Consider the following 27,984-nt stretch of genomic DNA (forward strand, 5'->3'; position numbering starts at 1 on the left):
GCCAAAGAAGGCTCGGATGTTTGAGAGAGGGCTGAGACAGACAATGCACGTGTAGGTGGTGGTGTTATTGGTCTAGAGCTTTACTGAGCTAGTGAACAGGGCTATGACGGTAAAGGCCAGTATTCAGGAAGGGGAGAGAGAGGCGAACCAGAAGAAGAGACACTTATCTCACGAGTCTCAGTTTAACTCCAGTTAGAGTACGTGGAAGCGGCCTAGTAATTTTATGGGTCCGTGGCAGGAGTTAGGATCTCGAGCCTCTCAAGGGAGCTCTCCCAGTGCCACTTGTCCCAAAGGCCATAAAGGAATTAGGGTGACAGAATAAAATATATCTCTCCAAAATTTTTATATACACATGAACTCCAGAAGAATGGATGTTCAGCAAATTTGATCAAGCATATTTGTTCACCAAAGCTTTGCATACTATAACATTCAAGAAATTGATTCATCTCATCGGAATGAAACACCTTACAGATTTTAGTAAAAGTAGTTAATATATGGGTGACATCCAAAAGGAAGTGTTACGAAAAATAGGTTACGGGAAATGTGGATGTCACCCTATCTTCCACCACTTCGTTTTTCTACCCCAGTAAATGCATTGGTATCCGTATTGTCCTATAAAAGGGCACTCTACCCCTCACATTTGTAAGACAAATCTTTGCATACTTGTATAAATATTGCATGCTTAAATACTCACTTGAATGCTTGAAGTAAGTAGGGTATATAGAAAGAAGAAGAGAGATAAAGAGAAAGTAGAGATATCTTGTACAAGGCTAGTTCGTATCATATTGTAATTCCTCCCATGATAATGAAGTTTTGATCTATCCGCCCGTAGAATAGGCATAGCCAAATCACGTAAATTTTTGTCTCGTATTTATTTATTTATTTATCTATTTCTTTTCTGCATTTTTTATAACAATAAAGGTCTTCCGGTTCGACCGACCGGTTCACTCATCGCTGACCCATCGGGTTTTAAAAAACATTTGGTCTCCCGTAGCTGCCTTGCTTCGCAAGAAGGGCTCCAACATAGCAGTAGCAGGCTTCTGTTGCTGTTGTTGATCTCCGACCAATCGCCGACTAGGTTTGCCTCTTAAGTCTTCTCCTTTTCATCTCCAAATCGCGATTTCGGATGCACGCATGAGGTTTTTTATTTTTTTGTTTTGTTCTTTTTCTTTTCTATGTTATTTCGCTTGTGTCGGATTCTGGGTTACCGTTCCAGAAATACGTTCTCAAAGTGGTAAAGGCTATGGAAATGCCACTTTTATACTTTGTGTTGGTTGGATTTGAAGTTTCGAATTTGCATTCATTTTTTAACGGGATTGCTTGTTGTTAGTGCTAGAGTCATACGAAGTCCGCAATCTCTAAAATCGTGGTATTTACTGCATTTCTCCCTGATTAATGCGATTCTTCTCTGCAGATAAAAGAAATTTTTAATCGAACTGAGGATGTTTCTTACAAGGTAAGAGTGATTTGGATGCAAGTAAGAGGCTTTTTATTGCAAGAGGTCATATGATACTTCGACATCGTGTCTAATTCTTTCTATGTTCATTTTGGTGCTTGAAGGACTGAGTATGATAGAGGAGTCAATACCTTCTCTCCAGAAGGGCGACTGTTTCAGGTTGAATATGCCATTGAAGCCATCAAGGTAACCTCATTGCTAGTATCTATTTCTTTTATTTACTCATTGAAGATTAATTGTATTTCTAGGGCTTTATAGAAGTTTTATAGAAGTGTTTTTTTACTGAAAATATATGACCTTCTATTACAGCTGGGCTCAACTGCAATTGGGTTGAAGACGAAGGAAGGTGTTGTGCTTGCTGTTGAGAAACGCATTACTTCACCACTGCTGGTCTGTCTGCTTTCTTTTAGATTCCCTTTATGCTTTTATTCTCTTCTTAAGCAAATTGATTTGCATTTAGCACTTGAAGAGGAATAAGATTTCGGCTTATTTTACTGGTGCGAGTCAGTCCTTCTCCTTCGGCACCTTAATTCAAAATTGGTAGATTGCACTATCAAATCTGCTCTTACAATTTGGCTGATTGGCTGGTGCAATAGGATTCTGTTTGAAAGCCAATATTTGGAGTGATTCAATCACAAATAATTTGAATAAATGTAGTTAACTGTTAGGAGAAATATTTGCTGCTTGCAAAGGGGCAAAAGATTGAGCTGCTCTTTCCCTATGTTTGGAGAGACATTGGACTTGGATTTGTATTAGATTTGGATAAGATATAATATAAATTGTATTGAAATTTGTCCAGATTCACCCAAATTCAAATCTAAGGTCCGAAATTTATACTCCCAAATGCAGCGGTTCAGTTTTATAGTTGTAGGTTTGGAAGAAAGCAGTGTGGCAGAAAATTTACCGGCACGCATTTTAAAGCATTGTCAAAATGAATATTGAACAATTTATTAGAGGTGCGACAAAAGAGCTGAAATATAACTGTAAGAGTAATTCTTCTACACTTAATTAACTCATCATTTACACTGTTGGACCTCTTTAATCTGGAGGTAGAAAACTGAGGAGGAGGAAGAGGATTTTAATATTATGAATATGAATAGTTATAAAACATTGAAATATTTAAAAATTCAAACATTAGTAGATAATTTGCCATTAATTGTTTATAAGACAATGAATGGAATAGTGCCCACTGTACATTTTCTTATATAACACAACTTATTGAAGTGGCAGTTTATTATTTTATTATTTACTTGCTAGACATTTTTTTTTATAAAAAAATTGGATGGTTTCAAGAAACAACCATTTATATATATTTCTGGATTTTGGGCTGTTTCTGTTAAGTTAGTGTTGATTCAGTGTCATAATTTTCTTTATTTAGAAAAAAATTGTGGTGGATTTCAGATTTGGCTTTTGCTGTTGCTGATTTGAATTTTTTGTTAATATTGGAATTTGAGGAGGTTGCAAATTCTTCTAATCATAATTTATATTTTCTTTCCTGTTCTTTTGCAGGAACCTAGCAGTGTTGAGAAAATTATGGAAATTGATGAGCATATAGGCTGTGCAATGAGCGGACTGATTGCTGATGCTCGTACACTTGTGGAACATGCACGAGTTGAAACTCAGGTACAGGTTTTTGATGTTCATCATCATTGTGGCCTTCATAATCACCATCATCCATGTCAAGATGCATTGCCACTCACCATTTTTAAAATTTATTTTGACAGAATCATAGGTTCTCGTATGGCGAGCCAATGACTGTTGAGTCCACTACACAAGCTCTTTGTGATCTGGCTCTACGATTTGGCGAGGGGGATGAAGAATCCATGGTCATAAGTGCTTCTTTTTCAATAATTATTTTCATTTCCTTGTATATTTATAAATTTCAAATTCAATCCTTCTAAGCTCCCATGGTTTTGTACTTAAACTATGTGATTGTTCATGAACCCAACAATCTGACAAGATTCCCTTTTGTAGTATGGCGGTGGGCCTGCTTTTCTCCTTTTTCACATTAACAGGGTTTTGTTTCTTATATTCTCTGTTTATCTTGTGACTTGATATTAAGATTTTTTGGCCATTAACTAGTTTGAGTCTCTACTGGTCTGCTACCTTTTGTTACATGTAGTGAAAATTCATTTCAGGAACTTTTAGAACAATCAAAGCTTAGAGAATTTCTCTCATTTATATATTTTTCGGCCCTGCAGATCTCCCCTTTTTGGGGTGTTTTTTTTTTGGGAGGGAGGGGTGGGGGGGTTAGATCAGCAATTGAAAGATGTTTCATCACTGGCACACGCACCACATACTTGAAATGCATCCTCAGTACGGAAGGTCATTGCTTCTAACCAGAAATCTTGTGCATAAAGCAGAAGTGGTTGCCAAATGCCAAAGGAAATAGGATGTCAGTAGGACGCGAAACCTGTGGTTGGGAAGATTACTGGTGCTGCAACCACAACTATTTCTCTTCTGCTGTGTTATGGGGTGGCCCTGATAATAGAAGTTTGATGTCTTTGAAAGCCCTCTACATTATGTACTCAACTGTGTGCAATTTTTATCTCTCTGGAATCTTGTACTTGTTTAGGAAAGTATTTTTTCTAGTCAAGTTTATTAGCTGATTGTGATTTTATAGTTTCTAATACAAGAACAGAACCATGGCAGACAATATGGTTAACCTTGGGCCAGGAAGTTCAGTGCCTTGCTGGAATTGAAATCCTTGTGGGTGAAGTTATCTGCCAAAATGACCTTGTTTAAAGTGATCTTATTTCCATGACATTGTGTTCAATTGAACCACTATGTATATTTTAGGCATTCACCTTCAGGTACTCCTGTACCAAGCAAATGCCATCAAAGTGTCCTGGTGCATGAGTGACATTTAGAGGGAGTGTTGGAGCCAAGGTTTAAATTCTTAGTAGTCACACCCTCTGTTATAAAGTAGAGTTGTTATGTGAGGAATTCTTGTTTTCTGTGTCAAGTGCCTCTTTCATCCTTTGCAATGAATTGCCAATACATTGTGCATATTCACAGTTTTGCGAATGAAATTTTTAGTGCATCCCTTCCAAATAATTTTACCTGTCAAGTATTTTTGTGGCAGGAATTCTTGTTTTCTACATCAGGCATCCTTCCGTTCTTGGGAATGGGAATTTTCACTTATGCAGTGTATTCTTGTTTTCCAAATTTTAAAAAAATGTGTACTTGTAAATAACTTGAACTGCTTTTCCTGGTTATTGATCCCAGTTTCTAATGTTCTTTTCTTTTGCTTTTGTGCAGTCTCGACCTTTTGGTGTTTCTCTTCTCATAGCTGGTCATGATGAGAATGGTCCCAGCCTGTAAGAACCATTTTTTTTTTAGCATATGATCAATTCCTGCAAAAATAGTTCAAATGGTAGTTACAGTGAGATTGGGCTTGCTATGATATGAGCTGTTTGCCTTTATTTTCTTTTTAGATGGTTTATTCTAGTATATACTGAGCTGTAAATTAATACGCTTAAATAATTTTCCTCGATTGTTGGAAGCTACCCTTTGGCTGTAAATAGATCAGATCATAGCAGCATATTATTGTTTATTTTCATTGTGTGTATATAGTAGCAGTATGAAGGGGAGCCTAGGCGCAATGGTAAAGTTATTGCAATGTGACTTAGAGGTCAGAGGTTCGAGGCATGGAAACAGCCTTTTACAAAAATGTAAGGTGAGGCTGCGTATTATAGACTCGTTGCGATTTACTCTTTCCCCAGACCATGCATACACAGCTTTGTGCGCCAGGCTGCCCTTCTATATAGTACTAGAGTACAATATTTTACACCTACGTAACCTGTTTTAGAACACATAGGATAGGCATATCAGCAGATTCAGCAAAACAGGATATGGATGTGGTTGTATGAGATTGGACAGCCAGGTCAGGATGTGGGTTCTTAAACCAACCCCCCCCAAAAAAAACCCACACCGGCTAGCTCAAGGTAAGGCGGCATTCTGTGGATATTAAAACTGGAAAGAGAAGAAAATTCCACTTATGTCCTTATCTTTTTTATATGTATGGATGACTGGCCAAACTCAAAATAAGATTTATCATAGCTAGTCCAGTCCTGTCTTGTCAAATCCAGACGCTTAGCCTGCTAAACAAATGTACCCTTGATGTACAAGGCTTGGTGTCATGGACCCACAAGTGTCAACGCCAATGAGGGCTGCGTGGCACTTGTCAAGAACTCTTCCTCAATTGAGTCTACTAAAGTTTACATGTTCAAGCTTGCAGGCACAAGAATCAGATAAGTCTCTCAACAAAAGTGGTAACCTTGGGAGTAGTATTAAAGGCAACCACTGTTTACATAGGCAAGAGTCAATCATGTAGGAGACATCCATTGATCAGCAAAGTGTGCCACAATCAAACATAGTAAAACACAACGATAATAGTGTCTACTTATTTTATAAAATCAAGACGACAACTATACAAACATTAATAGAAACAATTTATTTCTAATACAAATCCTTGGAATTGCATATAGGCATTATCTTCCTCGTCATCCCATTACATTGTCAGGTCTTCAATCTTCTAGCTGCGATGCTGCTATCTTGGAGTTTAGGAATTCTTGAAGCTTCTGTGTGGTATGCTGGAGGTCTTCAGTCTTCTCTTAACTATTCTCTTCTTCTCCCAGCTTCGTCCATCTCACCAAGTACTGCTGTTGCTAACTACCTTCTTTGTTGATGACTCTGTCTGCAAAGATCTCTTCAACATCTCTGTTTGTAGTCTTCTTTCTAGAAATGGTTGGTCCCCTTGACTTCTGTTAGCTAGGATCTTCTCATCTGCATGGAATGACTCTAAGTTGCTAATGTGGAATAGAGGATGGTCCGGTCATCTATGGTTTTTCATATATTCTACTTTTTCAACTTGGTAAGGTGCATGTTTGACTTTTTCTACACCTTAATTGGGCCTTCATATCTTTGTAAGAGTCTTTTCTCTTTGTTGCGAAGGAATTGAAATGTATCTAGCTTCACTTTCACCAGCATAAGGTACTGAGCTTCAAATTGTTGTGGATGTCTCCTTTTGCTTGCCCATTTTTTCATACGCTTTGAACTTTTTTCCAATTGAGCTCAAGTTATTTCAATATTCTGTATCCAGTTCTTTGTAAACTGGTACACTTTTACAATCTCAAAAGAACTTTTATTAGTTGCTGCAAATTTCATAGAATTAAAACAAAATTGTGCAATATCTAGTAGTGAAACCCAAATTTTTTTGGTTAGTGCTCATAAAATGTAGCAAATATTCTTCCAACAATCTATTTAAACGTTCTAACCGTTTGTTTGTGGATGGTAGCTTGTGGAAATATTGAGGCTCGACCCCATTAAGCGAAATAGTTCACTTCAAAATCTACTAGTGAATCTAACATCTTGATCGCTGATAAGGCTCTCTAGGACTCCCCAGTATCTCACTGCTCGCTTGAAGAATAATTGAGTTGTCTTTTCTATAGAACAAGGTTTTGAAATAGACATGAATGTTGCATACTTTAAGAACAAATCAATCACTACCAACATTGTATCGTGGTCTTCCACTTTTGGAAAAAGGTGATAAAGTCTTAGGAGACACTCTCCCATGGCCTTGTTGGTATTGGAAAAAGCTTTAATAGTCTTGGAATATTCTCTCTCTCAACTTTGTTTTGTTGACAAATCAAACATGTTTTTGTATACCCCATCACATCATCTTCCATTTGCGGCCAATAGTAGCCCTATTTGATTAAGGCATGAGCTAGTCGCCATCTCGGATGTCCTACCCATAAGGTGTCGTGAGACTCTTTTAATAACGTCTTTCATAATTTACCAGATTTAGGCATAAATAGTCACCACTGTTTTCCCATCAATAGGTCATTTTCCATCTAGAAATGTTTGCTTTTGCCTTTTGCCACTAATTTCATCAATGAATAAGTTCTTTCATGGATAGGGTTGCTTTGCTAGCTGACAAATGGTTTACCTATTTTTGTGTTGCTAGTTTTGTTTTTATGCTCAAGGCATCTGGCACCTGATTTGTTCTCTCCGCCTTATATTCGAAATGGAAATCAAATTTTGCTAGTTGCTCTTACCAACGGGCTTGCTTCCAAGTTAATCCCAGTTGAGATGAAAAGTGAGGGCTGCCATGTTGTTCGTCTTGACCATAATCTAGGCCCCAAGGGGTAGTGCCTTCAAACTTGGAGGCAGTTTACCACGATTAGAAGTTCCTTCTCTTGGGCCGTATAATTCATTTTTGCTCTAGTTAATTTTAGACTTTAGAATGCAAATGGATGACCTTACGAAGAATCCCTCCTAGTGTAAAGTCAAATGTGTTTGCTTGGATTTCAAAAGGCTTCACTACATTTGGAAGATTTTGCACTAGGTCCTTAATAATTTTCTTCTTCAACTCATCAAATGTGGGTTGGCAATCTTTCTACCACCATTACTTTACTCCCTTTCTTAACAAGTTTGTCAACGGTATGATACTTTTGGAGTATCCCTTTATGAACTTCTTGTAGTAGTTGGCAGGCCCAAGGAACGAATGTAGCTTACTAGCAAATGTTGGTGGATTCCACTCGTAGATGGTCTAAACCTTGGTTGGATCCATTTGTATCTACCTCTCCTCAATAAATATGTCCTAAGAACTTGATACATTTCTGAGCAAAGACACATTTCTGCCCTTTTAGGTGCAATTGGTTTTCCCAAAGCTTTTGGAAGACCTAGCATAAATGTTCTTTGTGTTTAGCTAGCGTTGAGCTAAACACCACGATGTCATCGAGGTAGACCACTACATATTTGTCAAAATAGTTTAGAAGAATGTAGTTCATTAAAGTACAAAAAGTGGCAAGTGCATTTGTCAGTCCAAAAGGCATAACAAGAAATTCAAATGCTCCATACTAAGTGGCACAAGTGTTTTTTAGTTCATCTCCTTCAGCAATGCACACTTAGTACCTTGATCTCAGATCTAGCTTGGTAAAATATTTGGCAGTGCTTAGTTGGTCGAAGAGATCTACAATCAGCGAGATAGGGTACTTATTTTGAACCGTCACCTTATTTAGGGCTTGATAGTCCTCACAAGCGTAAACTCCCATCTTGTTTCTTTTGGAACAAAACTGGGGCCCTAGTGGGTGTCTTTGATCATTGAATAAACCCTACTTCCAATAACTTATTTAATTGTTTAGTTCTACTAATTTGGGTGGTGACATGCAGTAAGGAGCTCGGAAAGCTAATCTGGTATCACATTTTGAATTCTTCAAGAACTTCCTTAATTCCTATTGGGCACAAAATTGGTGCTTCATTACTTGGGTCTTCTAGCAACACTTTAAATGAAGGTTCTCTTCTCTTCAATCCTTTCTTAATTTGAAGAGCTGAGAGCAATTTCTTTTCATTTATAATGCTGCGGTCTACTAGCACGGTATCCCCCATCATCAAGAGGCAGTTTGCTATGGGCGTTGGAACAACTCGAGTAATCTTGAGGAATCCATCCTCAATACCACGTTGAAGTCATTGAAGGGTGCCACTGTGAAGTCTACCCTTCTTAACCAAGGACTCATCTGATGAGCGACTTTCGAAGCAACACCTATGATGGACAACGCTTTAGAATTCATCGCCTTTAGTTTTCCTAAACCTTTGTCAACTTGCAATTTCATCTGTCGAGCTTCAATATTGACAAACAAGTTGTGAGTGGCACTTGTGTTGATCATTGCCTTGTGTCACAAGTTAAGCTTGTTCAGAGCATTATGCTTGCCACTGACCGCTTGTCTCATGTGCTTGGGATGGGTTTCCATCATGTAAATACTAGTGTAGGATTATTTTCTGCTAGTAGTTTATTTGTATGCCAAATAAGGCAGTATGACTCTTCGGTCACTTTGATGTTTCCTAGTGTCAGGATGATAATTACATAAAAACCTCTTTAGGGGAGGGTGAGTGTTCATTGGTCATTGTAAAACTCATTAGCTTTTGTCAACGTGTTTAGCCTACTTGCCTCCCTCGCTAAACACACAATGTCAATGGAGGTGTTGTTAATGAATTGCATTTGCTTCAATAGTTCAATGTTTACTGCTTGCTTGCCACGGCTTCCATGAACTGATTACTGTTTCTACTGCTATTTGAATGAATGTTAATGAAAGTGTTTCGTGGATGAATGTTGGTAAACAATAGGCTAGCTAGTTAAGTAAGAGTGCTTTAGCTAGCGCCACACGAACCTTCACAAATGTGTGAAAATAGTCGGCCCGTGACGCTTGGTATTAGAGCCAAGGCTCAGTTGCTATGAGAATTCAGTTACTTTCGTTGTGGGATTTGGAAAGCTTTGGTAAGTGACCATGACACCAAACAATGTTGAGAGAATCAGTGCACTGGAAGCACAGGTTGAAGAAACAACCAACAATATGGCCAACGAGATGGCCCAACTGAGGGGACTTGTTGATGAAGTGATGGGATCACAACAACATCAAGCAAGTTTGACAAGTGAAATGTCAGAGACTTTCATCACACTGTGGAAACTTTGCAGACCTGGATGGCTGATCTGGATGCAAAGGTGAATTTGATGGTTCTAGCTATGGGAAACTCCAACACTCCGGGAGTTAGCAAGACCAAAGTACTAGACCCCAGGATGTATGGAGGTGCTCGTGATGCTAAGGAATTAGAGAACTTCTTGTTTGATATGGAACAGTATTTTCGCGTTGTGAGGATGACCTTGGGACAGGTGAAAGTGGATACTACAACTATGTACTTTGTCGGTGATGCCAAACTGTGGTGGCGTGCCAAGTACAATGACATTGAAAATGGACGCTGTGTAGTGGATAGTTGGGTAGACTTGAAGAGAGAGCTCAAGGCCTAATTCTTTCTTAAGAATGTTGAGTATAATGCAAGAAAAAGGCTGAGAGACCTCAAACATACTGGATCAATCAGGGAATATGTGAAACAATTTTCTGCTTTGATGTTGGATGTTAGGGATATGTCGGAGAAGGACAAGTTGTTCTATTTTCTTGAAGGGATGAAATCGTGGGCAAGGACAGAACTTAGGCAAAGGGTTCAAGACTTGTCTATTGCACAAGCTGTTGCGGAACGCCTGATTGACTACGCTGGCGAGAATACTGCTTCGTCCAAAGGGTTTGGTGGAGAGGGAAACAGTGAAAAGTCTTACAAGAAAGGCAAACCCAAACCCAAGAGTGGGGGAGCCGACTTTAAATCATCAACCTCAAAGGAAGTTTCGTCGTCTAAAGGAATCAACACACCCAATGGAAAGGGGAAGAGTAAAATTTCGTACTACTTGTGTGGTGGACCTCACAGGGTGAGTGAGTGTCAACACGAGATTAATCAATGCCTTTCAAGCTTCCACTTCGGGACAAGTGGTGGAAAGCAAGGAGGAAGAGGATGATGCCTCAAGGGTAGGTGTAATGCAACAAGTGAATGCATTGGAAAAGCAGGAAAAAGCACCGAAAGTTACACAAACAAAAGGGTTAATGTTTGTGGACTTGAAGATAAATGGGAAGAGTACCCGCGCTATGGTGGATATGGGGGCTAGCCATATTTTTGTTTCGTAGTTGGAAGCAGGGAGACCATGGTTCGAAATCGCGGTCGCGGGTAACGTCGCGAAACGGTCGCGGGTGTCGCGGGTCGCGGGAGACGCGGGTGTTACGTAACGGGAAGCAGGCGTAACGGTCGTGAATTTTTTTCACACATGCACAACCATGCCAAAATTAAAAACTAAGCATGAAATCCATTAATACATGATTTTTAATGAATTTTGCAGGCTTTCATTCACTCTACAAATGCTTTTTAATAGGCATTATGATTTTTATATTAATTTTAGTGCGCTGTTTAAAAAAAAAATCATATTTTTTTATAGTTTACATTAGTTTAATGAGTAAAAAGATGTAGAAATGTAAGAATCAATTAATTAAAGTCATAAAGTTACTAAAAATGAATCAATACTCAATAGACTTAATACTCAATATACACATTACAGTGATTACATATACATGAATTTAAAAAGTGATTAATATCAAATATCAATAAATAGTTGAAAATACATGAATATAATATTACAAATTTATAACATAACACATGTCACCACCAAAAAGAATGACGTGGAGGGTCTTCATAATTTGCATCTGTATCTTGAGATTGGGATGGGAAATTATCTCCCCATCCTTGTGGAAATACATAGTTAAATGAACCCAAGTTTGCGTCATTTTGTTGTTGCTCTTGAAAATGTACTGGTGATGAAAATTCTCCTGAATAATGTCTATAAGTTGGGGCAGGGGCTGGCTCTGGGTAGTGTGTAGAAGAAGACTCACTAGATCCTGAGATTCCTGATCCACTGGGATAAAAATGTGAGTCACGAGATGCATAATGTGGATATGCTGGATGAGATCCATATGATTGTGATGATGAACCATCTAAACCAAAGTCGCCAAAACTACGAACCACACCATATGAATCTTCAGTAGAATCGCTAGGGTCACCACGAGCACTCCTTCTCCTGGGTTGTGAAGATTGGTTCCCTGGAGGAATACCCAAGTCATAATTTTCAGGTATGTCATGTAGTCCATAAGGATCAGAAGGATATATATCCCTTCCAAATGATGTCCCTGTATCATATCCATAATTATATTCTACACCGCCGCCGCCTCCACCACCACCACTGCCACCCCCCCCAACCCCAGCTCCAGCACCACTATTACCATCATCATCACTTGGTGGGCTCAAACCAAGATTGTCATCACTTTGTGTGCGTTTAGGACTTGAACTTGAATCATCATGCGCGTTTATTGGTGGTTGATCACCTCCTTCTGTAGTACCACCAACCTCTTCATTTAACCAATTTGAATTGTCCTGACCGTCGAGTAGTGGTGTCTCTCTCTCCTCTAACCATTGACTTAAAGGATCATCTTCTTCGAAAATGTAGTCCAAATTGATAGGATTGAAACCCTCTTCAATTTCTCGTTGGCTTCTTCTCATTGTACGTCTTAACTTTAACCTCATGTTGTAATGTACGAAAACAAGTTTTTGTAGTCTCATGTACTTTAATCTATTTCTTGTTTTCGTATGGATGAGGCTAAAGGTGCTCCAATTACGCTCACAGTTCGAAGCTGATGTGGTCTGGCTAAGAACTCTAATTGCTATTCTTTGGAGCTCAGGAGCACACAAGCCATAATGAATCCACCATTCAGCTGCATGAATAATTAAAAAGAGTTTTATGTTAGTATAGCGTATTTCAAAAGTCAAATTTGAACACAAAGAGAGAAAATAGAGTAATTCTCTATTATTTAGCTATATAGCCATATTTACCAGGATTTGTTTGTTTTACTGCCCTTTGAGCCAACGGGGTTCCAAAAGTCTCCTGCCTATCTCGATATAGCAACAACTAAAAAATGATGATTGTGAAATATAATTAATTAATTAGATATATTAATAATTATTCTTAAAAGTATTATTAAATACTAGAACAATTCATTATTCAATTTAATGGAACCAATACTTACTTGATTAATAGCCCGAATTTGAGTATCTATATGGGGTACCAACTTGGTTATCACTTTTTTAACTCCATCCATGACTTCTCTAGCAACTTCAGGAGAGGGTGGGGCACCATAAAGAAATTGTGGGTTCAAAAAATACCCTACAATTAAATTTAGAAACATATTAATCAATAGTTTTCTAATGCAACCATGCATAATTTAAAAGTTAAAATAATAAGAAATTGTATTTGATTTACACTTACCAGCAGCGTGCAAATCTTGGTGCAACTGAAAACTCCACCGGTTGTCAATAATTTTCCAATAGTCTTTGTAAAACCGGCAATCTTTTTGAATGGCCAACTTCGCCCTATCAATTGCCTCGTATATGAAGCCCATGGTTGGTTTTTCATCACCATCAACCAATTTAAGAACTTTCACCAAGGGTTCTTGCACTTTAATTATATCAGAGGCCTTTTGCCAAAACTCTTTGCCTAAGATAATTTTCTTTGAATCATATGCTGGGCCTGATTTTGCCATTCCAAACCTTGAGTTTTTCCAAGCATCAGATGTAAACATTTCCCTTAGTGCTTGTTTATGCCTGACAATAGTCTCCAAAGCAATGAAATTTGTGGCAAATCGAGTGATGGCAGGGCGAAGTAACTCTCTATTATTTGTGAATTTCTTCATGAAATTCACTGTCCATGTGTGGTTGTAAATAAATGAGGTTATTGTTCTTGCATCTTCTAAGACCTTCTTCACGTTACTTTTCTTACCAATATCTTCAAGAATAAGGTCTATGCAATGAGCTGCACATGCTGTCCAATAGAGATTGGGCCTCTTCTGCATTAATAATTTTCCTCCTGCCTTCATTGCAGCTTCATTATCAGTCACTACTTGGACAACATTCTCCTCTCCAATTTCTTCAACCACCTCATCCATTAATCTGAAATGAAATTATAAATTCAATAATTACTACTATTTAATTAAAAACATGCAAGTCCATAATACTATTTGCATATACAATTAAAATTAGAAAATTACCTGAAATAATATTCAGCTGTTCTGCTTGGCACATCAGAGGCATCAACTGATTTATGAAACACGGTGCCTCTATCGCAATAAACTAAAAAGTTTATAATGTGTTTTCTAGTTGGTCCTGACCAACCATCACACATAAGTGTTACACCTCTTTCCTTCCAAATTCCAGCAAAAGAAGCTATATAATTTTTCATTTCTTGATACTCTTGCTCCAAATAAATTTCAGATATCTCATAGGGTGATGGACCCTTCACCCCCTTTCCAACCTCTGCAGCAATATCAAGCATAGGCTGCATAAATGGAGAGTCAGCTACATTCGCTGGAATCCGATTATAAATTAGGAATTTTCCAACCGCTTTTCCTAATTTACTTCTTAAACCTTTCAGTAACTTTGTGTTGAGTTTTGGTTGTTTCGCACTCTTGCTTCTTTCTAAATAGGATCCATTGCCTTTAGTCTAGCTTCAGGGGCATCAGGATTGATCCATTGTCGTCCACTACCTCCAGCTTCTCGACCACTATAAGATCGAGCTCCTGCTCTATTGAAACCACTGGTAGCACCACTGCCAGAGCCACCTCCCTCTTCATAAATATTACCCCTTCCAGTTGTTCTTGCTCGAAATCTTTGTCTCTCTTCCCATTGTTGTTGTGATCGCATGCTTTCTTGTCGAGCGAATCTCATACTTTCTTCTTCCAAGTCTTCTTCATCGCTGAAATTCTCAAAATCTCCTCTAATTTGGGCTTCTGCTTCTTCTTGCCTTTTTTGTTTATCTCTTTTCTTCTCAGCATACTGTTGTAGATGTTTCATCATTTGTTCTCTTACTTGTGTGGTCACATTTGAGCATCCAGCTACTTGACCCTTTTTATGTGCCAAGTGTTGTTTCAAGCGTGTAATGCCCCCTTTGATTATCTTCCCACATAACTTACACATAATAACATGTCTATTACCGTCTACCGCAGTACCAAAATGCCATCCAATATCTTCACTAGGTAAGTTTTCATTTCCTCTATCACGTGACATATTGATAGACTTAATTTGATGATCTCTACACAAAATATAAAGAAAATACAAAGTTACAACCTTCCTACAATGACAGGAATAATATAATTAGTAATTTAGTAAATATTAAATAATAAGTACTAAATAGTCCTAATTTTAAATACTTATTACGTAAAAATAAGTATAATATTTGATTAAAAATAATAAGTAATGTTTATTATTTTTATATATAAATAAACAAAATTATAAAATATTAGATATTTTATTACAAAAAAAATATATTCCTTTATCTTTAAAAAGATATTTTCATTATTTTTTATAGCTTGATTTTATTTTCATTTATAACTATAAGAAATTAACAGGTGAAAAAGATTTTTGCTCTACTTTCATATACATCATAGCATCACAAATAGAGATCCATACATTACAAATTGACTATTTAATTTTTTAAACATTTTCTCAGTATATGGATTAAAATATTAGATATTTTATTACAAAAAAATATATTCCTTTATCTTTAAAAAGGTATTTTCATTATTTTTTTAACTTGATTTTATTTTTATTTATAACTATAAGAAATTAACATTGTAATTTTAAAGGTGGAAAAAACTTGCTCTACTTTTATATACATCACAGCATCACTAATAGAGATCCATACAGTATAAATTTTCTATTTAATTTTTTAAGCATTTTCTCAATTTATGGATTAAAATAAAATTTTTCTACAAATTCCAGTAGTAAACTAGTAATTAGCAAAAATCTGAATTATTAATATATTAACTATTAGGTTAAAATGTTTTTTATTAAGTTATCAATTTTTACTTTATTTGATAACTGAAAAACAAAAAATAGATCATGTAACGATTTATTTTGCCTAATTTTAAATTTAACGTCAAAATGATATTTTAAAACTTAAAAAATATTTATAAATAGGAAATATGTGATAAAACTAAATTTTCCTAATTACCTTTCAAAAAATATAAGACAATTAAAATATTTATAAATTAAGAAAATTTTATTTTACATAATTATTACTATTTTTTGATTTTTTACTCTATTAAATTACTCTTTTTTTAATTCAATTTAACAAACATAATTTACAACAAATTATAATTAAAAAAAAAACATAATAAAAAGTTTAAGATGTGGGAGATTTCTGATCTTTGAAAAGAAAAAAAAAACAAGAGCTGCATCTATAGGCAAGGCATAAGACTAGAAAAGAGTATTTTTTGTACTAATGTTGTATCTTGGAAGTCTGTAACCATAATACTATTAGTCTATTTCTAACGGTGTCAGCTTTCAAAAAATGTTAATGCGATACCATATAAATGAAATTGATATTGTATATGAATATAATAATTTACAACAAAAAAAATGCTGTTAGGGGAAATAATTATGCAAAATGTTGTTTTACTCACAAATATAAAATAGCATAGAAATAGAACATGAGAAATTGTCCACTCCATATTTTTGGAATGCCATGTCATAGTCATTTATTTTAAAATAATATATATTTTATATGCAATGAAACCAAAAGGAAAGAAAGAATACGTAAAGAATGAATAAAAGTATGTTAATCAAAACAGAATATGACATGCTTAAATTGTTTAGGAACCAATTTGCATATTAAATGAATCTGAAATTTTAAAGCTTTTTACTCTATTAAATTACTCTTTTTTTTTTTAATTCAATTTAACAAACATTACTTACAATAAATTATAATTAAAAAAAAAACATAATAAAATATTTAAAATGTGGTTGTGGGTGTTGAGTGTTATTGAAATAAAGCTTATCTCATACGCGAGATGAGCAGAGGGCAGAGAGTCTGAGACTCTGAGTGAGACCGAGAGAGGGGAGGCGACTCGGAGGATGGAGGAGCCTCAAAGCCTCGAAGCTTCGTGCGACGACTGGCGGAGGGCTGGCTGGTGGCTGCGAGTGCGACGACGCCGACGACTGGTAGAGGGCTGGCTGGTGGCGGCGAGTGCGACGACTGGCGGTGGCGGATGAAGCTGCCTTCGGCCACTCTCAAGCTTCAAAGAACTTTGTTAGGTTCAGGATTCAGGAAACGAAGGCTGCGAAGATGAGTAACTCAGGCTTCAAAGGAGTGAAGGCGTGAAGCCATCTTATAGCTTCAGCGGCTCGGCCAACAAAACTGCAAGTCTGCAAGTAAGTATTTTTGTTTTTGAATGTTAGATTTAGGTAGATTGAATGGTAGATGGGTGCTTGGGACTCGGGAAAGGGGGAAAGGAACGCTGCGCAGCAGAAAGCAGATTCTGCAAGTTGTCGGTATGTAACGGTCCGTAACGGACTGTTACGGAGTGTAACGTAGGGGTAACGGCTGTTACGGACCGTTACGGAGACGTAACGGCCGTTACGGCTGTGAATTTTTCCGAACCGCATTATCGGCCCGGATCGGTTTCGGAGCCCTTGATTTACGTTACGTATCGGCCGTTACGTTACGTAACGGCCGTTATTTAAAACCATGAGGGAGACTCAACTTATCCTTAGAGAAGGATACAGGGTGCATCAAAGTAGTTAATTCTGTAGCCTAGCCTACTGTGGGAGTAGCCAAGCAAGTTACTGTGAAGATTGGACAGTGGGAAGGTCATGCGAATTTCACAGCGATGCCATTGGATGACTTTCTAGTCATTATAGGAATGGAGTTCCTAAGGGGGCGAGGGCAATGCTGATGCCTTCGGCTGGTTCCCTGTGTCTAATGGGAGATCACTTGTGCATGGTGCAAGTCGTTGCAATGAAAGGAGACGACGGGAAGTCCCTTTCTGTCATACAACTCAATGAGGGATTGAGAAAGGGTGAGCAGACATGTCTAGCCACGGCGGTGGTAGACAAAGAAGTAGGCCAAGAGCTGGAGCCTATGACCATCCAAGCAGTGTTCGATGAGTACAAGGAGGTGTTGCTGGGTAAGCTGCCTCACAATTTGCTTTCATGACGGACTGTGGAGCATGAGATCAAGTTGTTATCAGGAGTGAAACCACATGCAAAAGGGTCATGTCGGATGGCGCCTCTAGAGATAGTAGAGTTGGGAAAACAACTTGATGAAATGGAAGCGAGATGTGTTCGCCCTTCCAAAGCATCGTTGGGAGCATCGGTGTTGTTTCAAAGGAAACATGAAGAGCATCTACAGAAGGTGTTCGGCAGGCTAGGGCGAAACAGTTTGTATGTGAAGAAAGGGAAGTTCTCTTTCGTTCAGCAGAGCAACAAATTCCTTGGTCATGTGGTTGAACAAGGCCGTATTCGGAGGGGTATGGAGAAGGTAAGGATGATTCAAGAACAAAAAATCCCCACGATAGTGAAGGAATTGCGTTCCTTTCTTGGCCTTATTAGATATTGTAGGAAATTCATTGAGAGGTATTCACGGAGAATGACCCAATGATAGGACTATTGAAGGAGAGGTATTATTGGCCGCACATGCAGGATGATGTGGTTGATTATACCCATACTTCTCTCATTTGCCAACAAGACAATGGGGAAGCGGAGGAAGTTTGGTACGTTCATAGCCGCACTAAAGTATTGTTCGGCAAAGGAGACGGCACAATTGTTCCTTGTGACTATTGTGAGATATTGGGGTGTTCCTCAAGTTATTGTTTGTGACCGAGACTTAATGTTCATTGACAACTTCTTGACAGAATTTTTGAGGATGTTCAGTGTTGGGAATTAAGAACAAATTCCCGAAACCTGTGAGAAACAAAATAGAGAAAGAATACACGCCAAAGAAAAATCAATCACACGCACAAAACAGTGTTTACGTGGTTCGGCAATTTTGCCTACGTCCACGAGTTGCAGGAATTTCACTATTATTAGGAAGAAAACATAGAGAGTGCGGCGGTACAATGCTCTCCCTCTCGCTCTCTCGCAAGTGCGACTGCTTAACCCTAATCACCTGAAAAATAATGATTTTATATGCTGTAGACAGGGTTCCAAACAAGCTACAAAACGGGCCCAAAAATTTTCCCGGGGGTGTTGCCCTCGGACCCCCTCGAGTATGGCTTGGGCCGCTTAGTTCATGAGTGCCTTCGCTCCATGGACTAAATCTTAGGATAGAAATCTCTCATTAAAGAAAGGTCGAGTCATCATCTAGATTTAACGTAACTAGGCTCCACAAAAGCCCAACAAATCTCCCACTTGGAGACTAGTTTAATCACCAATATCGACTGCAATCCTCCAAATGAACAATCCCTCATCTCTCCAACTCATCCTCCTGTCCTCAAGCTAGAAGACCAAATGAAGCTGCACACAGCTTCAGCTTTTCAATAGTAACACCCTTAGTCAACATGTCTGCCGGGTTCTTAGATCCACAGATCTTCTAAAGTATTAACAACTTATCTTCAACAAGGTAACGGATAAAGTGATATTTTGTCTGTATATGTTTCGACTTTGAATGAAAAGCCGAATTTTATGCAAGAAAAATTACATTCTGACTGTCACTGTGTAGAATGTCCATCTTCTGCTTCTTACCCAATTTGTCTAAGAAACCATGTAGCCAAATCATCTCATTTCCAGCTTCAGTTGCTGCAACATACTCAGCTTCTGTAGTAGACAAAGTAACAATCCTTTGTAAGTTTGAAGCCTAAGATAAATACAAACCCATTAGTACTCTTTCTACTATCATTATCACCAGCAAAATCAACGTCTACATAACCCTACAGTTTCAAACTTGCACCTGTGAAGTAAAGACATGTATCTGATGAATCCCTCAGATATCTCAGAATCCACTTGACTGCCTCCCAATGCTACTTTCTTGGCCTACTCATGAATCTGCTCACAACTCCCACTGCATGTGCAATGTCTGGCCTTGTACACACCATAGCATACATCAAGCTGCCAATAGTTGAGGCATAGGGCACCTTGCTCATATGGTCCCTTTCTTGTTCTGTCTTTGGTGACTGTTCCTTGCTTAGTTTGAAATGACTACCCAAGGGTGTGCTCACTGGTTTAGCTTCATTCATGTTGAATCTGCTGAGAATTTTCTTCACATACTCTGACTGTGAAAGCTTCAATGTACAATTAGCCTTGTCTCTAATGATTCTCATTCCAAGGATTTGCTTTGCAGCTCCCAAATCCTTTATTGCAAACTGTTTTGACAATTGCTTCTTCATATTATTAATCTCCTCAATGTTGGACCCTGCAATAAGCATATCATCTACATATAACAATAAAATGATATAAGAATTGCCAAAGAACTTAACATAACAACAGTGATCAGCTTCACATCTCTTGAACCCAATTTTTTGCATAAAACTATCAAATTTCTTATACCACTGTCTTGGAGCTTGTTTTAGACCATACAAGCTCTTTCTCAGTTTGCAGACTAAGTTCTCTTGTCCTTGGACAATGAACTCTTCTGGCTGAATCATGTAAATGTCTTCCTCCAAGTCACCATGGAGGAATGCTGTTTTCACATCTAACTGCTCAAGATGTAGATTTTTTGCAGCCACCATTCCCAGTACCAGTCTAATTGTCGACATCTTCACAACTGGAGAAAATATTTCTGTGAAGTCATTGCCTTCCTTTTGCTGAAACCCTTTGACAACTAATCTGGCTTTGTAGCGCTTGCTACCATCATGTTCGTTCTTTATTCTGTATACCCACTTGTTGTGCAAAGCCTTCTTTCCTACTAGCAATTCAGTTAGTTCCCATGTCTGATTCCCCAACAAGGAGTCCATCTCATCCTTCATGGCTAACTCCCACTTGCTTGAACTTTCATCCTGTAAGACTTCACCATAACACTCTGGCTCACCACGATCAGTTAGCAGAAGATAATTTAAAGCAGGTGAATAACATTGTGGAGGTCTAGTGGTCCTGGAAGATCTACGAACCGTAGCTACAGGTGTATTCTGATTTGCCTGTGATTCTACATTCTCCTTATCATCTTCACCCCTTTCCTGCACAGTACTTTCAGTCAACTCATCTAAGTTAACAAACTCAGATTTCTTCTAATCTATTGATGTGACATCTGACACTACAGTTGACTTGTCCTTGTACATGACCTATTCGTTAAATATCACATTTCTACTTCTGATGATCTTCCTATTTTGTTCATCCCAAAATCGATACCCAAATTTCTCATCACCATAGCCAATGAAATAACATATTTTGGACTTTGCATCAAGTTTATTACGAGCATCAGAATCAATATGAACATAAGAAACACAACCAAAAACTTTTAAGTGGGAAAACTTTACCTCTTTATCGCTCCAAACCTCTTTAGGAAGTCTGAACTCCATGGGAACTGAAGGTCCTCAGTTTATCAGATAAGCTGCAGTACTAACAACATCAGCCCAGAAAGTTTTTGGCAGTCCAGCGTGCAACCTCATACTCATAGCACGCTCATTGAGAGTTCTGTTCATACGTTCAGCCATACCATTCTGCTGTTCAGGAATGGTCTTTTCCATTCTGATTTCATGTGTAGCGCAATACTCTCTGAACCTTCCATCTATGTACTCTCCTCCATTGTCCGACCTCAAACATTTTACTTTCAAACTTGTCTCTGTCTCAACCATAGCCTTCCACTTCTTAAAAGTTTCAAATACATCATATTTATTTTTCAGAAAATAAACCCATACCTTTCTGATTGAGTCATCAATGAAAGTAACGTAGTACCTTGAGCCTCCAAGGGATGCAACGGGAGAAGGCCCCCATAAATCTGTGTGCACTAACTCCAATTTTTCAACCTTCGGTGTTCTGCCACTTTTCAAGAAACTCACCCTTTTTTGCTTTCCTAAGATGCAGCTTTCACACAAGTCAAAATCAACGAACTTCAATTCCGGTAGTTTCCCTTTTGACAGTAGCATCTTCATCCCTTTCTCACTCATGTGACCAAGTCTGCGGTGTCATAAGCTTGTATCAGTATTTGCTTTAGCAACTGCAATTGTATCTCTTGGACTTGAGGTCATGTATAGAGTACTAGATTTCTTTCCACGAGCCAATACTCTGGCTCCCTTTGTAACTTTTCAAGTGCCACCAGCAAACAACATTGCATGCCCTTCATCATCAAGCTATCCAACAGAAATCAAATTCCTTCTCAGGTTAGGAATATGTCGTACTTTCTCCAATAACCAAACAGACCCATTGGGCAACGACATCCGGACATTACCCATACCCACAACATCCAAAGGCTGTACCATCAGCCAAATACACCTTACCAAATCTCCTACTACATATTTCTGTATGATTTCATGGTGTGAAGTGGTATGAAACGAAGCTCCTGAGTCCAAAACCCAATCATCAAGTAGATTGTCTACTGCAAGAAGTAGTGCATCCTATACCTCTTCTGTAACAGCATTAGCAGAATCATCCTCATTTTTCTTCTTAAGACTTTTGCATTGTCTCCTAAAATGACCCGTTTTCCTGCAGTTCTAGCATTGTCCTTTTTGGCTAGATCTAGATTTACTTCTGTTTCGATTATAGTTTTTGGATTTTGATCTACCTTGATCTGAATTTCGGTCATTACCTCTGCCTCTTGTCTCAAGGTTTAGGGTAGAACCAGATCCTGAGGTTTCACCTGCATCTCTTCTGCGAATCTTCTCAGCCAGAATTAAATCCCGTATATCATTATACTTTAGTTTTTTTTTTCCAGTAGAGTTGCTTACTGCCATCCCCATTGCCTCCCAACTGTTTGGCAATGAAGCCAAAACGATTAGTGCACGAATCTCATCATCAAAATCGATTTCTACCGACGATAATTGATTTGTGATAGTATTAAACTCATTCAGATGTTGTGCTATAGATGCATTTTCTGCCATCTTTAAATTAAATAATTTTTTCATCAGATGTACCTTGTTATTTGCTGACGGTTTTTCATACATACCAGACAAAGCCTTCATCAGATCTGCTGTAGTATTCTCCTTCACGACGTTGTGTGCAACAGACCTAGACAGAGTTAATCTTATAACTCCCAGTACATGTCTGTCAAGGGGAGTCCATTCTTCGTCCTTCATAGTAGCAGGTTTTTCTCCTAGAAGCGGCAGATGTAACTTCTTCCCATAGAGATAATCCTCGATCTGCATCCTCCAAAATTCAAAGATTGTGCCAAACTTTTCTATTCTAGACGCCTTTCCTGCTTCCTCTGCCATTGCTCCCACTCAAACCTAACCCTAGGCTCTGATACCCGTTGTTGGGAATTAAGAACAAATTCCCGAAACCTGTGAGAAACAAAATAAAGAAAGAATACACGCCAAAGAAAAATCAATCACACGCAAATGACAGTATTTATGTGGTTCGGCAATTTTGCCTACATCCACGGAGTTGCAAGGATTTCACTATTATCAGGAAGAAAATACAGAGAGTGCAGCAGTACAATGCTCTCCCTCTTGCTCTCTCGCAAGTGCGACCGCTTAACCCTAATCATCCGAAAAATAATGATTTTATATGCTGCAGACAGGGTTCTGAATGGGCTACAAAATGGGCCTAACAATTTTCCCGGGGGTGTTGCCCTCGGACCCCCACGAGTACGGCTTGGGCCGCTTAGTACATGAGTGCTGCGTAATACCCAAGCCTTCGCTCCATGGACTAAGCCTTAGGATAGAAATCTCTCATTAAAGAAAGGTCGGGTCATCATCCAGATTTAACGTAACTAGGCTCCACAAAAGCCCAACAGTTCAGGTCACACCTTAACATCTCTTCGAGTTATCACCGACAGACAGATGGACAGATGAAGAGATTCAGAGAGCTGCTAGATGAGTACTTGCTCCATTTTGTCAACGATAACTAGAAGAATGGGGTGCAACTACTTGATGTGGCTTTGTTTTGTGGCAATGCCCAATGGAGCTCAACAACCAACAAAAGCCTTTTTGAGCTTGTTACAGGCCAGCAACCGCTATTACCTTACATAGTGGGTGAGCCGTACAGACGAAAGAGTCTTAGGGCGTACATCTTCACCAGAAAATGGAGACAGAATGCAGAGTTTGCCCAAACCTATCTGGAGAAAGCTTCTAAGCAGATGAAGAAGTGGGCAAATCAGGGGAGAAGACCGTAGTTTCTTGTCAACTGCCTCAAGCCATTCAACGCTAACACCGATGATCTGAGTAGAAGTTAGTCAAAAAGAGCAAAGTTGAAGATAGTGCAACCTGATAGACATGAAGTTGAAGAGATCCTTGCAGATAGAAAGTTCATATCCTCAAGGAAGAAACGACAGAAGTTCCTAGTGAAGTGGAAATGCCTTGATGACAAAGAAATCAACTGGATTTCTGTGGAAGAAATTCAACCGTTCGTGGACAAACTTGAAGTGTACCTACCGCCAAAGTCTATGAGGACATCGACCGCAAAAGTGGGGGAGAGTGTTATGAGCTAAGCTTGTTTAGGGCATTATGCTTGCTTGTGACCGCTTGTCTCATGTGCTTAGGATGGGTTTCCATTATGTAAATACTAGTGTAGGGTTATTTTCTGCTAGTAGTTTATTTGTATGCCAAATAAGACAGTATGACTCCTTAGTTACTTTGTTGTTTTCTAGTGTCAGGATGATAATTACATAAAAACCTCTTTAGGGGAGGGTGAGTGTTCATCAGTCATTGTAAAATTCACTAGTTATTGTCAAAGTGTTTAGCCTACTTGCCTCTCTCGCTAAACGCACAATGTCAACGGAGGTGGTGTTAATGAATTACGTTTGCTTCAATGTTTATTGCTTGCTTGCCACGACTTTTATGAATTGATTACTGTTTTTGCTGCTATTTGAATGAATATTAATGAAAGTGTTTTGTGGATGAATGTTGGTAAACAATAGGCTGGCTAGTTAAGCAAGAGTGCTTTAGCTATCGCCGCACGGACCTTCACAAAGGTGTGAAAATAGTCGGCCTGTGACACCTTGGTACTCTTTCTATTTAGAACTAGATCAACATGCATAAGACCCTTGCCTTGTGATTTGTTGATACTTGCTCGACATTTAAGGGCCCATAGAAATATTAAGGCCCTCACCATATCCTATTTCTTCCTTGTGTCCTCTTTCTTGGTTTTTGTTCCATCTCACAAGGCCTTAAGGCCTTTAGAACATTTAGGGCCTCTGGTTTACGACACTTAGCTACCCAATGTGGTCTTTTATAGAGAAAACAAGAAATGTGCAGTTGGTTCTCCCCAGTTGCTATATATCCGCAACTTGAGTATCTAGATGAGAAGGGTCTCTTGTCTCTTCCAAAGTTAGTAGACCCTCTTATCTCCTTCTCCGCTTGTAGGCCTGTTCATCACTTAATCTTATTGGGCCTCTGCTCGTTGGAGGTAGTTGGATTTTTCCTCTTTAGGTAGCTTTTTGAATAGTCATCTAATCGTTTTGCAGCAGCTAGAGTAGAGGAAGGTCATAGATTCCTGGCCTCCGTAGCTCATTTTTAGGCTACATCTTGAGTCCTCATACAAGTGAAACAATCTACTAGACTCTTGCCATGTCTTTGATATAAAAAAAATCAAGACTTGGAATTCTTGTTGGTATTCCCTTGTCGAGCCTGTCTGATTTAAGTCATACAACTTGTAGCAATTAATATACTTTACATTTTTTAGATAAAATCATGTCTTTGGAGCCTGTTTTAATTCTTCCCAAGTATTGATGCTGCATTGATTGTTCTAGATGTCTTTATATTTGGTATTCCACCACAACTTCGCATCATCCACAAGGAACAACGTGGCTAGTGCCACTTTGTTCTCTTCCCATTCAATTCGAGAGCAGTTGAAATAATGTTCTAGTCGAAGATGAAGTTCAATTCCTTCACATCGTGAGCCTCACCATTAGATTATGGGTCCGGTAATTTTATCCAAGCCCCTTCACTAGCATCTACCACAGGTCTCATTGACATTTGTGCTAGTGCATTCAACTTAACATTGAAACTTGCAGTTGGTTTTGGAATTGATCCTTCATGTTTTGACACTTCCCCATTTCTTTTAGATATTCATTTAAAGAACTAATGACTCATTGACATGATTTGCAAGTGAAAATTTTCATTAAGCTCACGAAAGGAGGCCTCAAGCTCTATTGGCCCTTTCCCTTAGGATGATAACAATGGGAACGTGCCCTCTATCTGTTTTAGCCTACAGGCTTACAGCTACTCGATATTCCTTTTGGAAGGCCTTAAGCTGTATTGACCCATTATCCAGTTATTTTATGTGTGGAATAAGATTCTCTCCAGTTTCACAATCCTTTTCTCAAATTCGGTTTCACAATAGAGGATCCCTCTAGTGTTTTGTGAGCGGCTCAAGCTCTTTTGGCACACCCTTCTTTTTTGACAATTTGACCACAAACACTTGGAGCTCTAGGAATCTTGTCTCAGGGTTTCTAATGCAGCAACTCTTCCTTAAACGCTTCACTGCACTCCCTCTTAGCGAATTTGGAAGTTCTTGGGTTACCACTCATGTTGACTGACTACTGTGCTTTGATATCACTGTTATGGACCGGCAAATGTTGATGCTAATGAGGCCCGCGCGGCACTCTTTGAGAATTCTTCCCCAATTGAGTCAGTCGAAGTTCTCATGTTCAAAGCCTGCAGACACAAGAATCACACAAGTCTCAACAAAAGTGGTAATACTGGGAGTAATATTAAAGACAACCGGTAATCATGCAGAAGGCATTCAGAGATCAGCAAAGTGCACCACAATCAAGCATTGTAAGCACAGCGATAATAGTGTATACTCATTTTATTCAATCAAGACGGCAACAATACAAACCTTAACAGAAACAGTTTATTTCTAACAATCCCTGCAGAGTTGCATATAGAGTCATTATCTCCCCCCTTGTTGTCCTATTACATTGACACCCCCTACCACTTAGCTTTTCATGGACCCTTAGGTAGTGTTTGGGAGCATGAATTTTGCACCTTGGATTTGGATTTGGGTGCATTTGGACAAATTTTAATATAATTTTACACTACATTTTATCCAAATCCAATACAAATCCAAATCCTAGGGCTCCCCAAACATAGGGCTAAGGCTTTTTTTTTCGCAAGCAATATAGTCCTTAGATGGACCCCGTAAGATTACGTTTACAAATTTTTCCTTTGGAATGCTGTATAAAGATTTTGTATAATTATATTAGAATTCCTATAGCAGCATGCTTATTTTGATCTGTTTTGTGGCCGTTAAGTCTTCAATGCTGCTTGTGGCATTTTTGTCCTGGTATGTTCTCAGTGAAAAACTTGTGATATGCAGATACTATACAGACCCATCTGGCACATTTTGGCAGTGCAATGCAAAAGCTATTGGTTCAGGATCTGAAGGTGCTGACAGCTCTTTGCAAGAGCAATATAATCAGGTTTCTCTCTCTCTCTCTCTCTCTCTCTCTCTCTCTGTGCATGTGTGGCCCCATATTGAAAGTCCGTAGATGAGAAATATGTCTCCCCTTTGGATTCTTCTGCTGCGTTCCTGAAAAGTGGTGTTTGTGCTGAATTTTGTTGGGTTTGTTCAGGACATATCCCTTCAGGAGGCAGAAACAATTGCTCTTTCCATCCTGAAGCAAGTTATGGAAGAGAAGGTATGCTGCTTAATTATGTGATATGCATTGTTGAATGTGTTCTATATATGTTATTTTAATTTCCCTGTGAAAATTTTACTCACATTGAAGCTTCTTTGTTGCAGGTGACGCCCAATAATGTTGATATTGCCAAGGTAGCTCCAACATACCACCTGTACTCGCCATCTGAGGTGGAGGCTGTCATAAGTCGCCTATGAAGATAAAAGCTTCTCTTGAAAAATCTCTCTTTATAAGCATGGAAGCCTACACATTTGATACTTGCGAAGAAAATTTTATCCGCATCGGTCTATGGATTTTATCAAGGAAAACTTCTATTGATTTGTGATGCAACAGTTTAATTTTGTGGATGTGCAATTTTATTTTGAAAAATTTTAGCGGCGGGTGTAGACTTTTGGACGCATGAACAAGTTCAAAAACAAATCGTAAATTCAATCAAGCTGTTGACCTACAATGCTAGGTTCCCAGGAGCGATGATTGTAGTTGAAATTAGATGTCATCTCCTTCATTCCCTGCTTTATTCCACACTAGAAATCTGTTTCAGGAATCAAAATTGAAATGGTCAATATCTAATCAATAGTGTTGTATATTTAAGTTTCAG

The 27,984-nt window shown here is 38.5% G+C and overlaps 2 protein-coding genes across 3 annotated transcripts; one reads left to right on the forward strand and one right to left on the reverse strand.

The window, feature by feature from the left end:
- The first annotated feature begins 937 nt into the window (after positions 1 to 937).
- On the forward strand, positions 938 to 27,872 carry LOC131153411 (proteasome subunit alpha type-5). Of its 2 annotated transcripts, none has more exons than XM_058105695.1 (10): positions 938 to 1,078; positions 1,415 to 1,456; positions 1,561 to 1,642; positions 1,766 to 1,846; positions 2,966 to 3,079; positions 3,181 to 3,282; positions 4,718 to 4,776; positions 27,065 to 27,167; positions 27,321 to 27,386; positions 27,491 to 27,872. In XM_058105695.1, the coding sequence occupies exons 2-10, from the start codon at positions 1,443 to 1,445 to the stop codon at positions 27,581 to 27,583; spliced, it is 714 nt and encodes a 237-aa protein (XP_057961678.1). In that variant the 5' UTR covers positions 938 to 1,078; positions 1,415 to 1,442; the 3' UTR covers positions 27,584 to 27,872. The 2 variants fall into 2 exon arrangements, with proteins under 2 accessions (XP_057961678.1, XP_057961679.1); XM_058105696.1 differs by having other exon boundaries at positions 947 to 1,139.
- LOC131153410 (uncharacterized) lies at positions 11,412 to 15,081 on the reverse strand. The gene is made up of 5 exons (XM_058105694.1): positions 13,930 to 15,081; positions 13,152 to 13,831; positions 12,913 to 13,049; positions 12,719 to 12,794; positions 11,412 to 12,600 (listed from the first exon to the last, which is right to left on the reverse strand). The coding sequence occupies exons 1-5, from the start codon at positions 14,220 to 14,222 to the stop codon at positions 11,495 to 11,497; spliced, it is 2,292 nt and encodes a 763-aa protein (XP_057961677.1). The 5' UTR covers positions 14,223 to 15,081; the 3' UTR covers positions 11,412 to 11,494.
- Positions 27,873 to 27,984: the final 112 nt, after the last annotated feature.

This window comes from Malania oleifera, chromosome 4 (assembly GCF_029873635.1).
Source record: "Malania oleifera isolate guangnan ecotype guangnan chromosome 4, ASM2987363v1, whole genome shotgun sequence".
Taxonomy (NCBI): domain Eukaryota; kingdom Viridiplantae; phylum Streptophyta; class Magnoliopsida; order Santalales; family Ximeniaceae; genus Malania; species Malania oleifera.

Coding starts and splice junctions, on each gene's coding strand:
- LOC131153411 (XM_058105695.1), top strand. Junction 1,643..1,765: donor ATGCCATTGAAGCCATCAAG/GTAACCTCATTG, acceptor CTTCTATTACAG/CTGGGCTCAACTGCAATTGG. Junction 4,777..27,064: donor GATGAGAATGGTCCCAGCCT/GTAAGAACCATT, acceptor TGTGATATGCAG/ATACTATACAGACCCATCTG.
- LOC131153410 (XM_058105694.1), bottom strand. CDS start 14,222: ATGCAGCCTATGCTTGATATTGCTGCAGAGGTTGGAAAGGGGGTGAAG. Junction 13,050..13,151: donor CCAAGATTTGCACGCTGCTG/GTAAGTGTAAAT, acceptor ATTTAATTGTAG/GGTATTTTTTGAACCCACAA. Junction 12,601..12,718: donor AGTAAAACAAACAAATCCTG/GTAAATATGGCT, acceptor TTATTCATGCAG/CTGAATGGTGGATTCATTAT.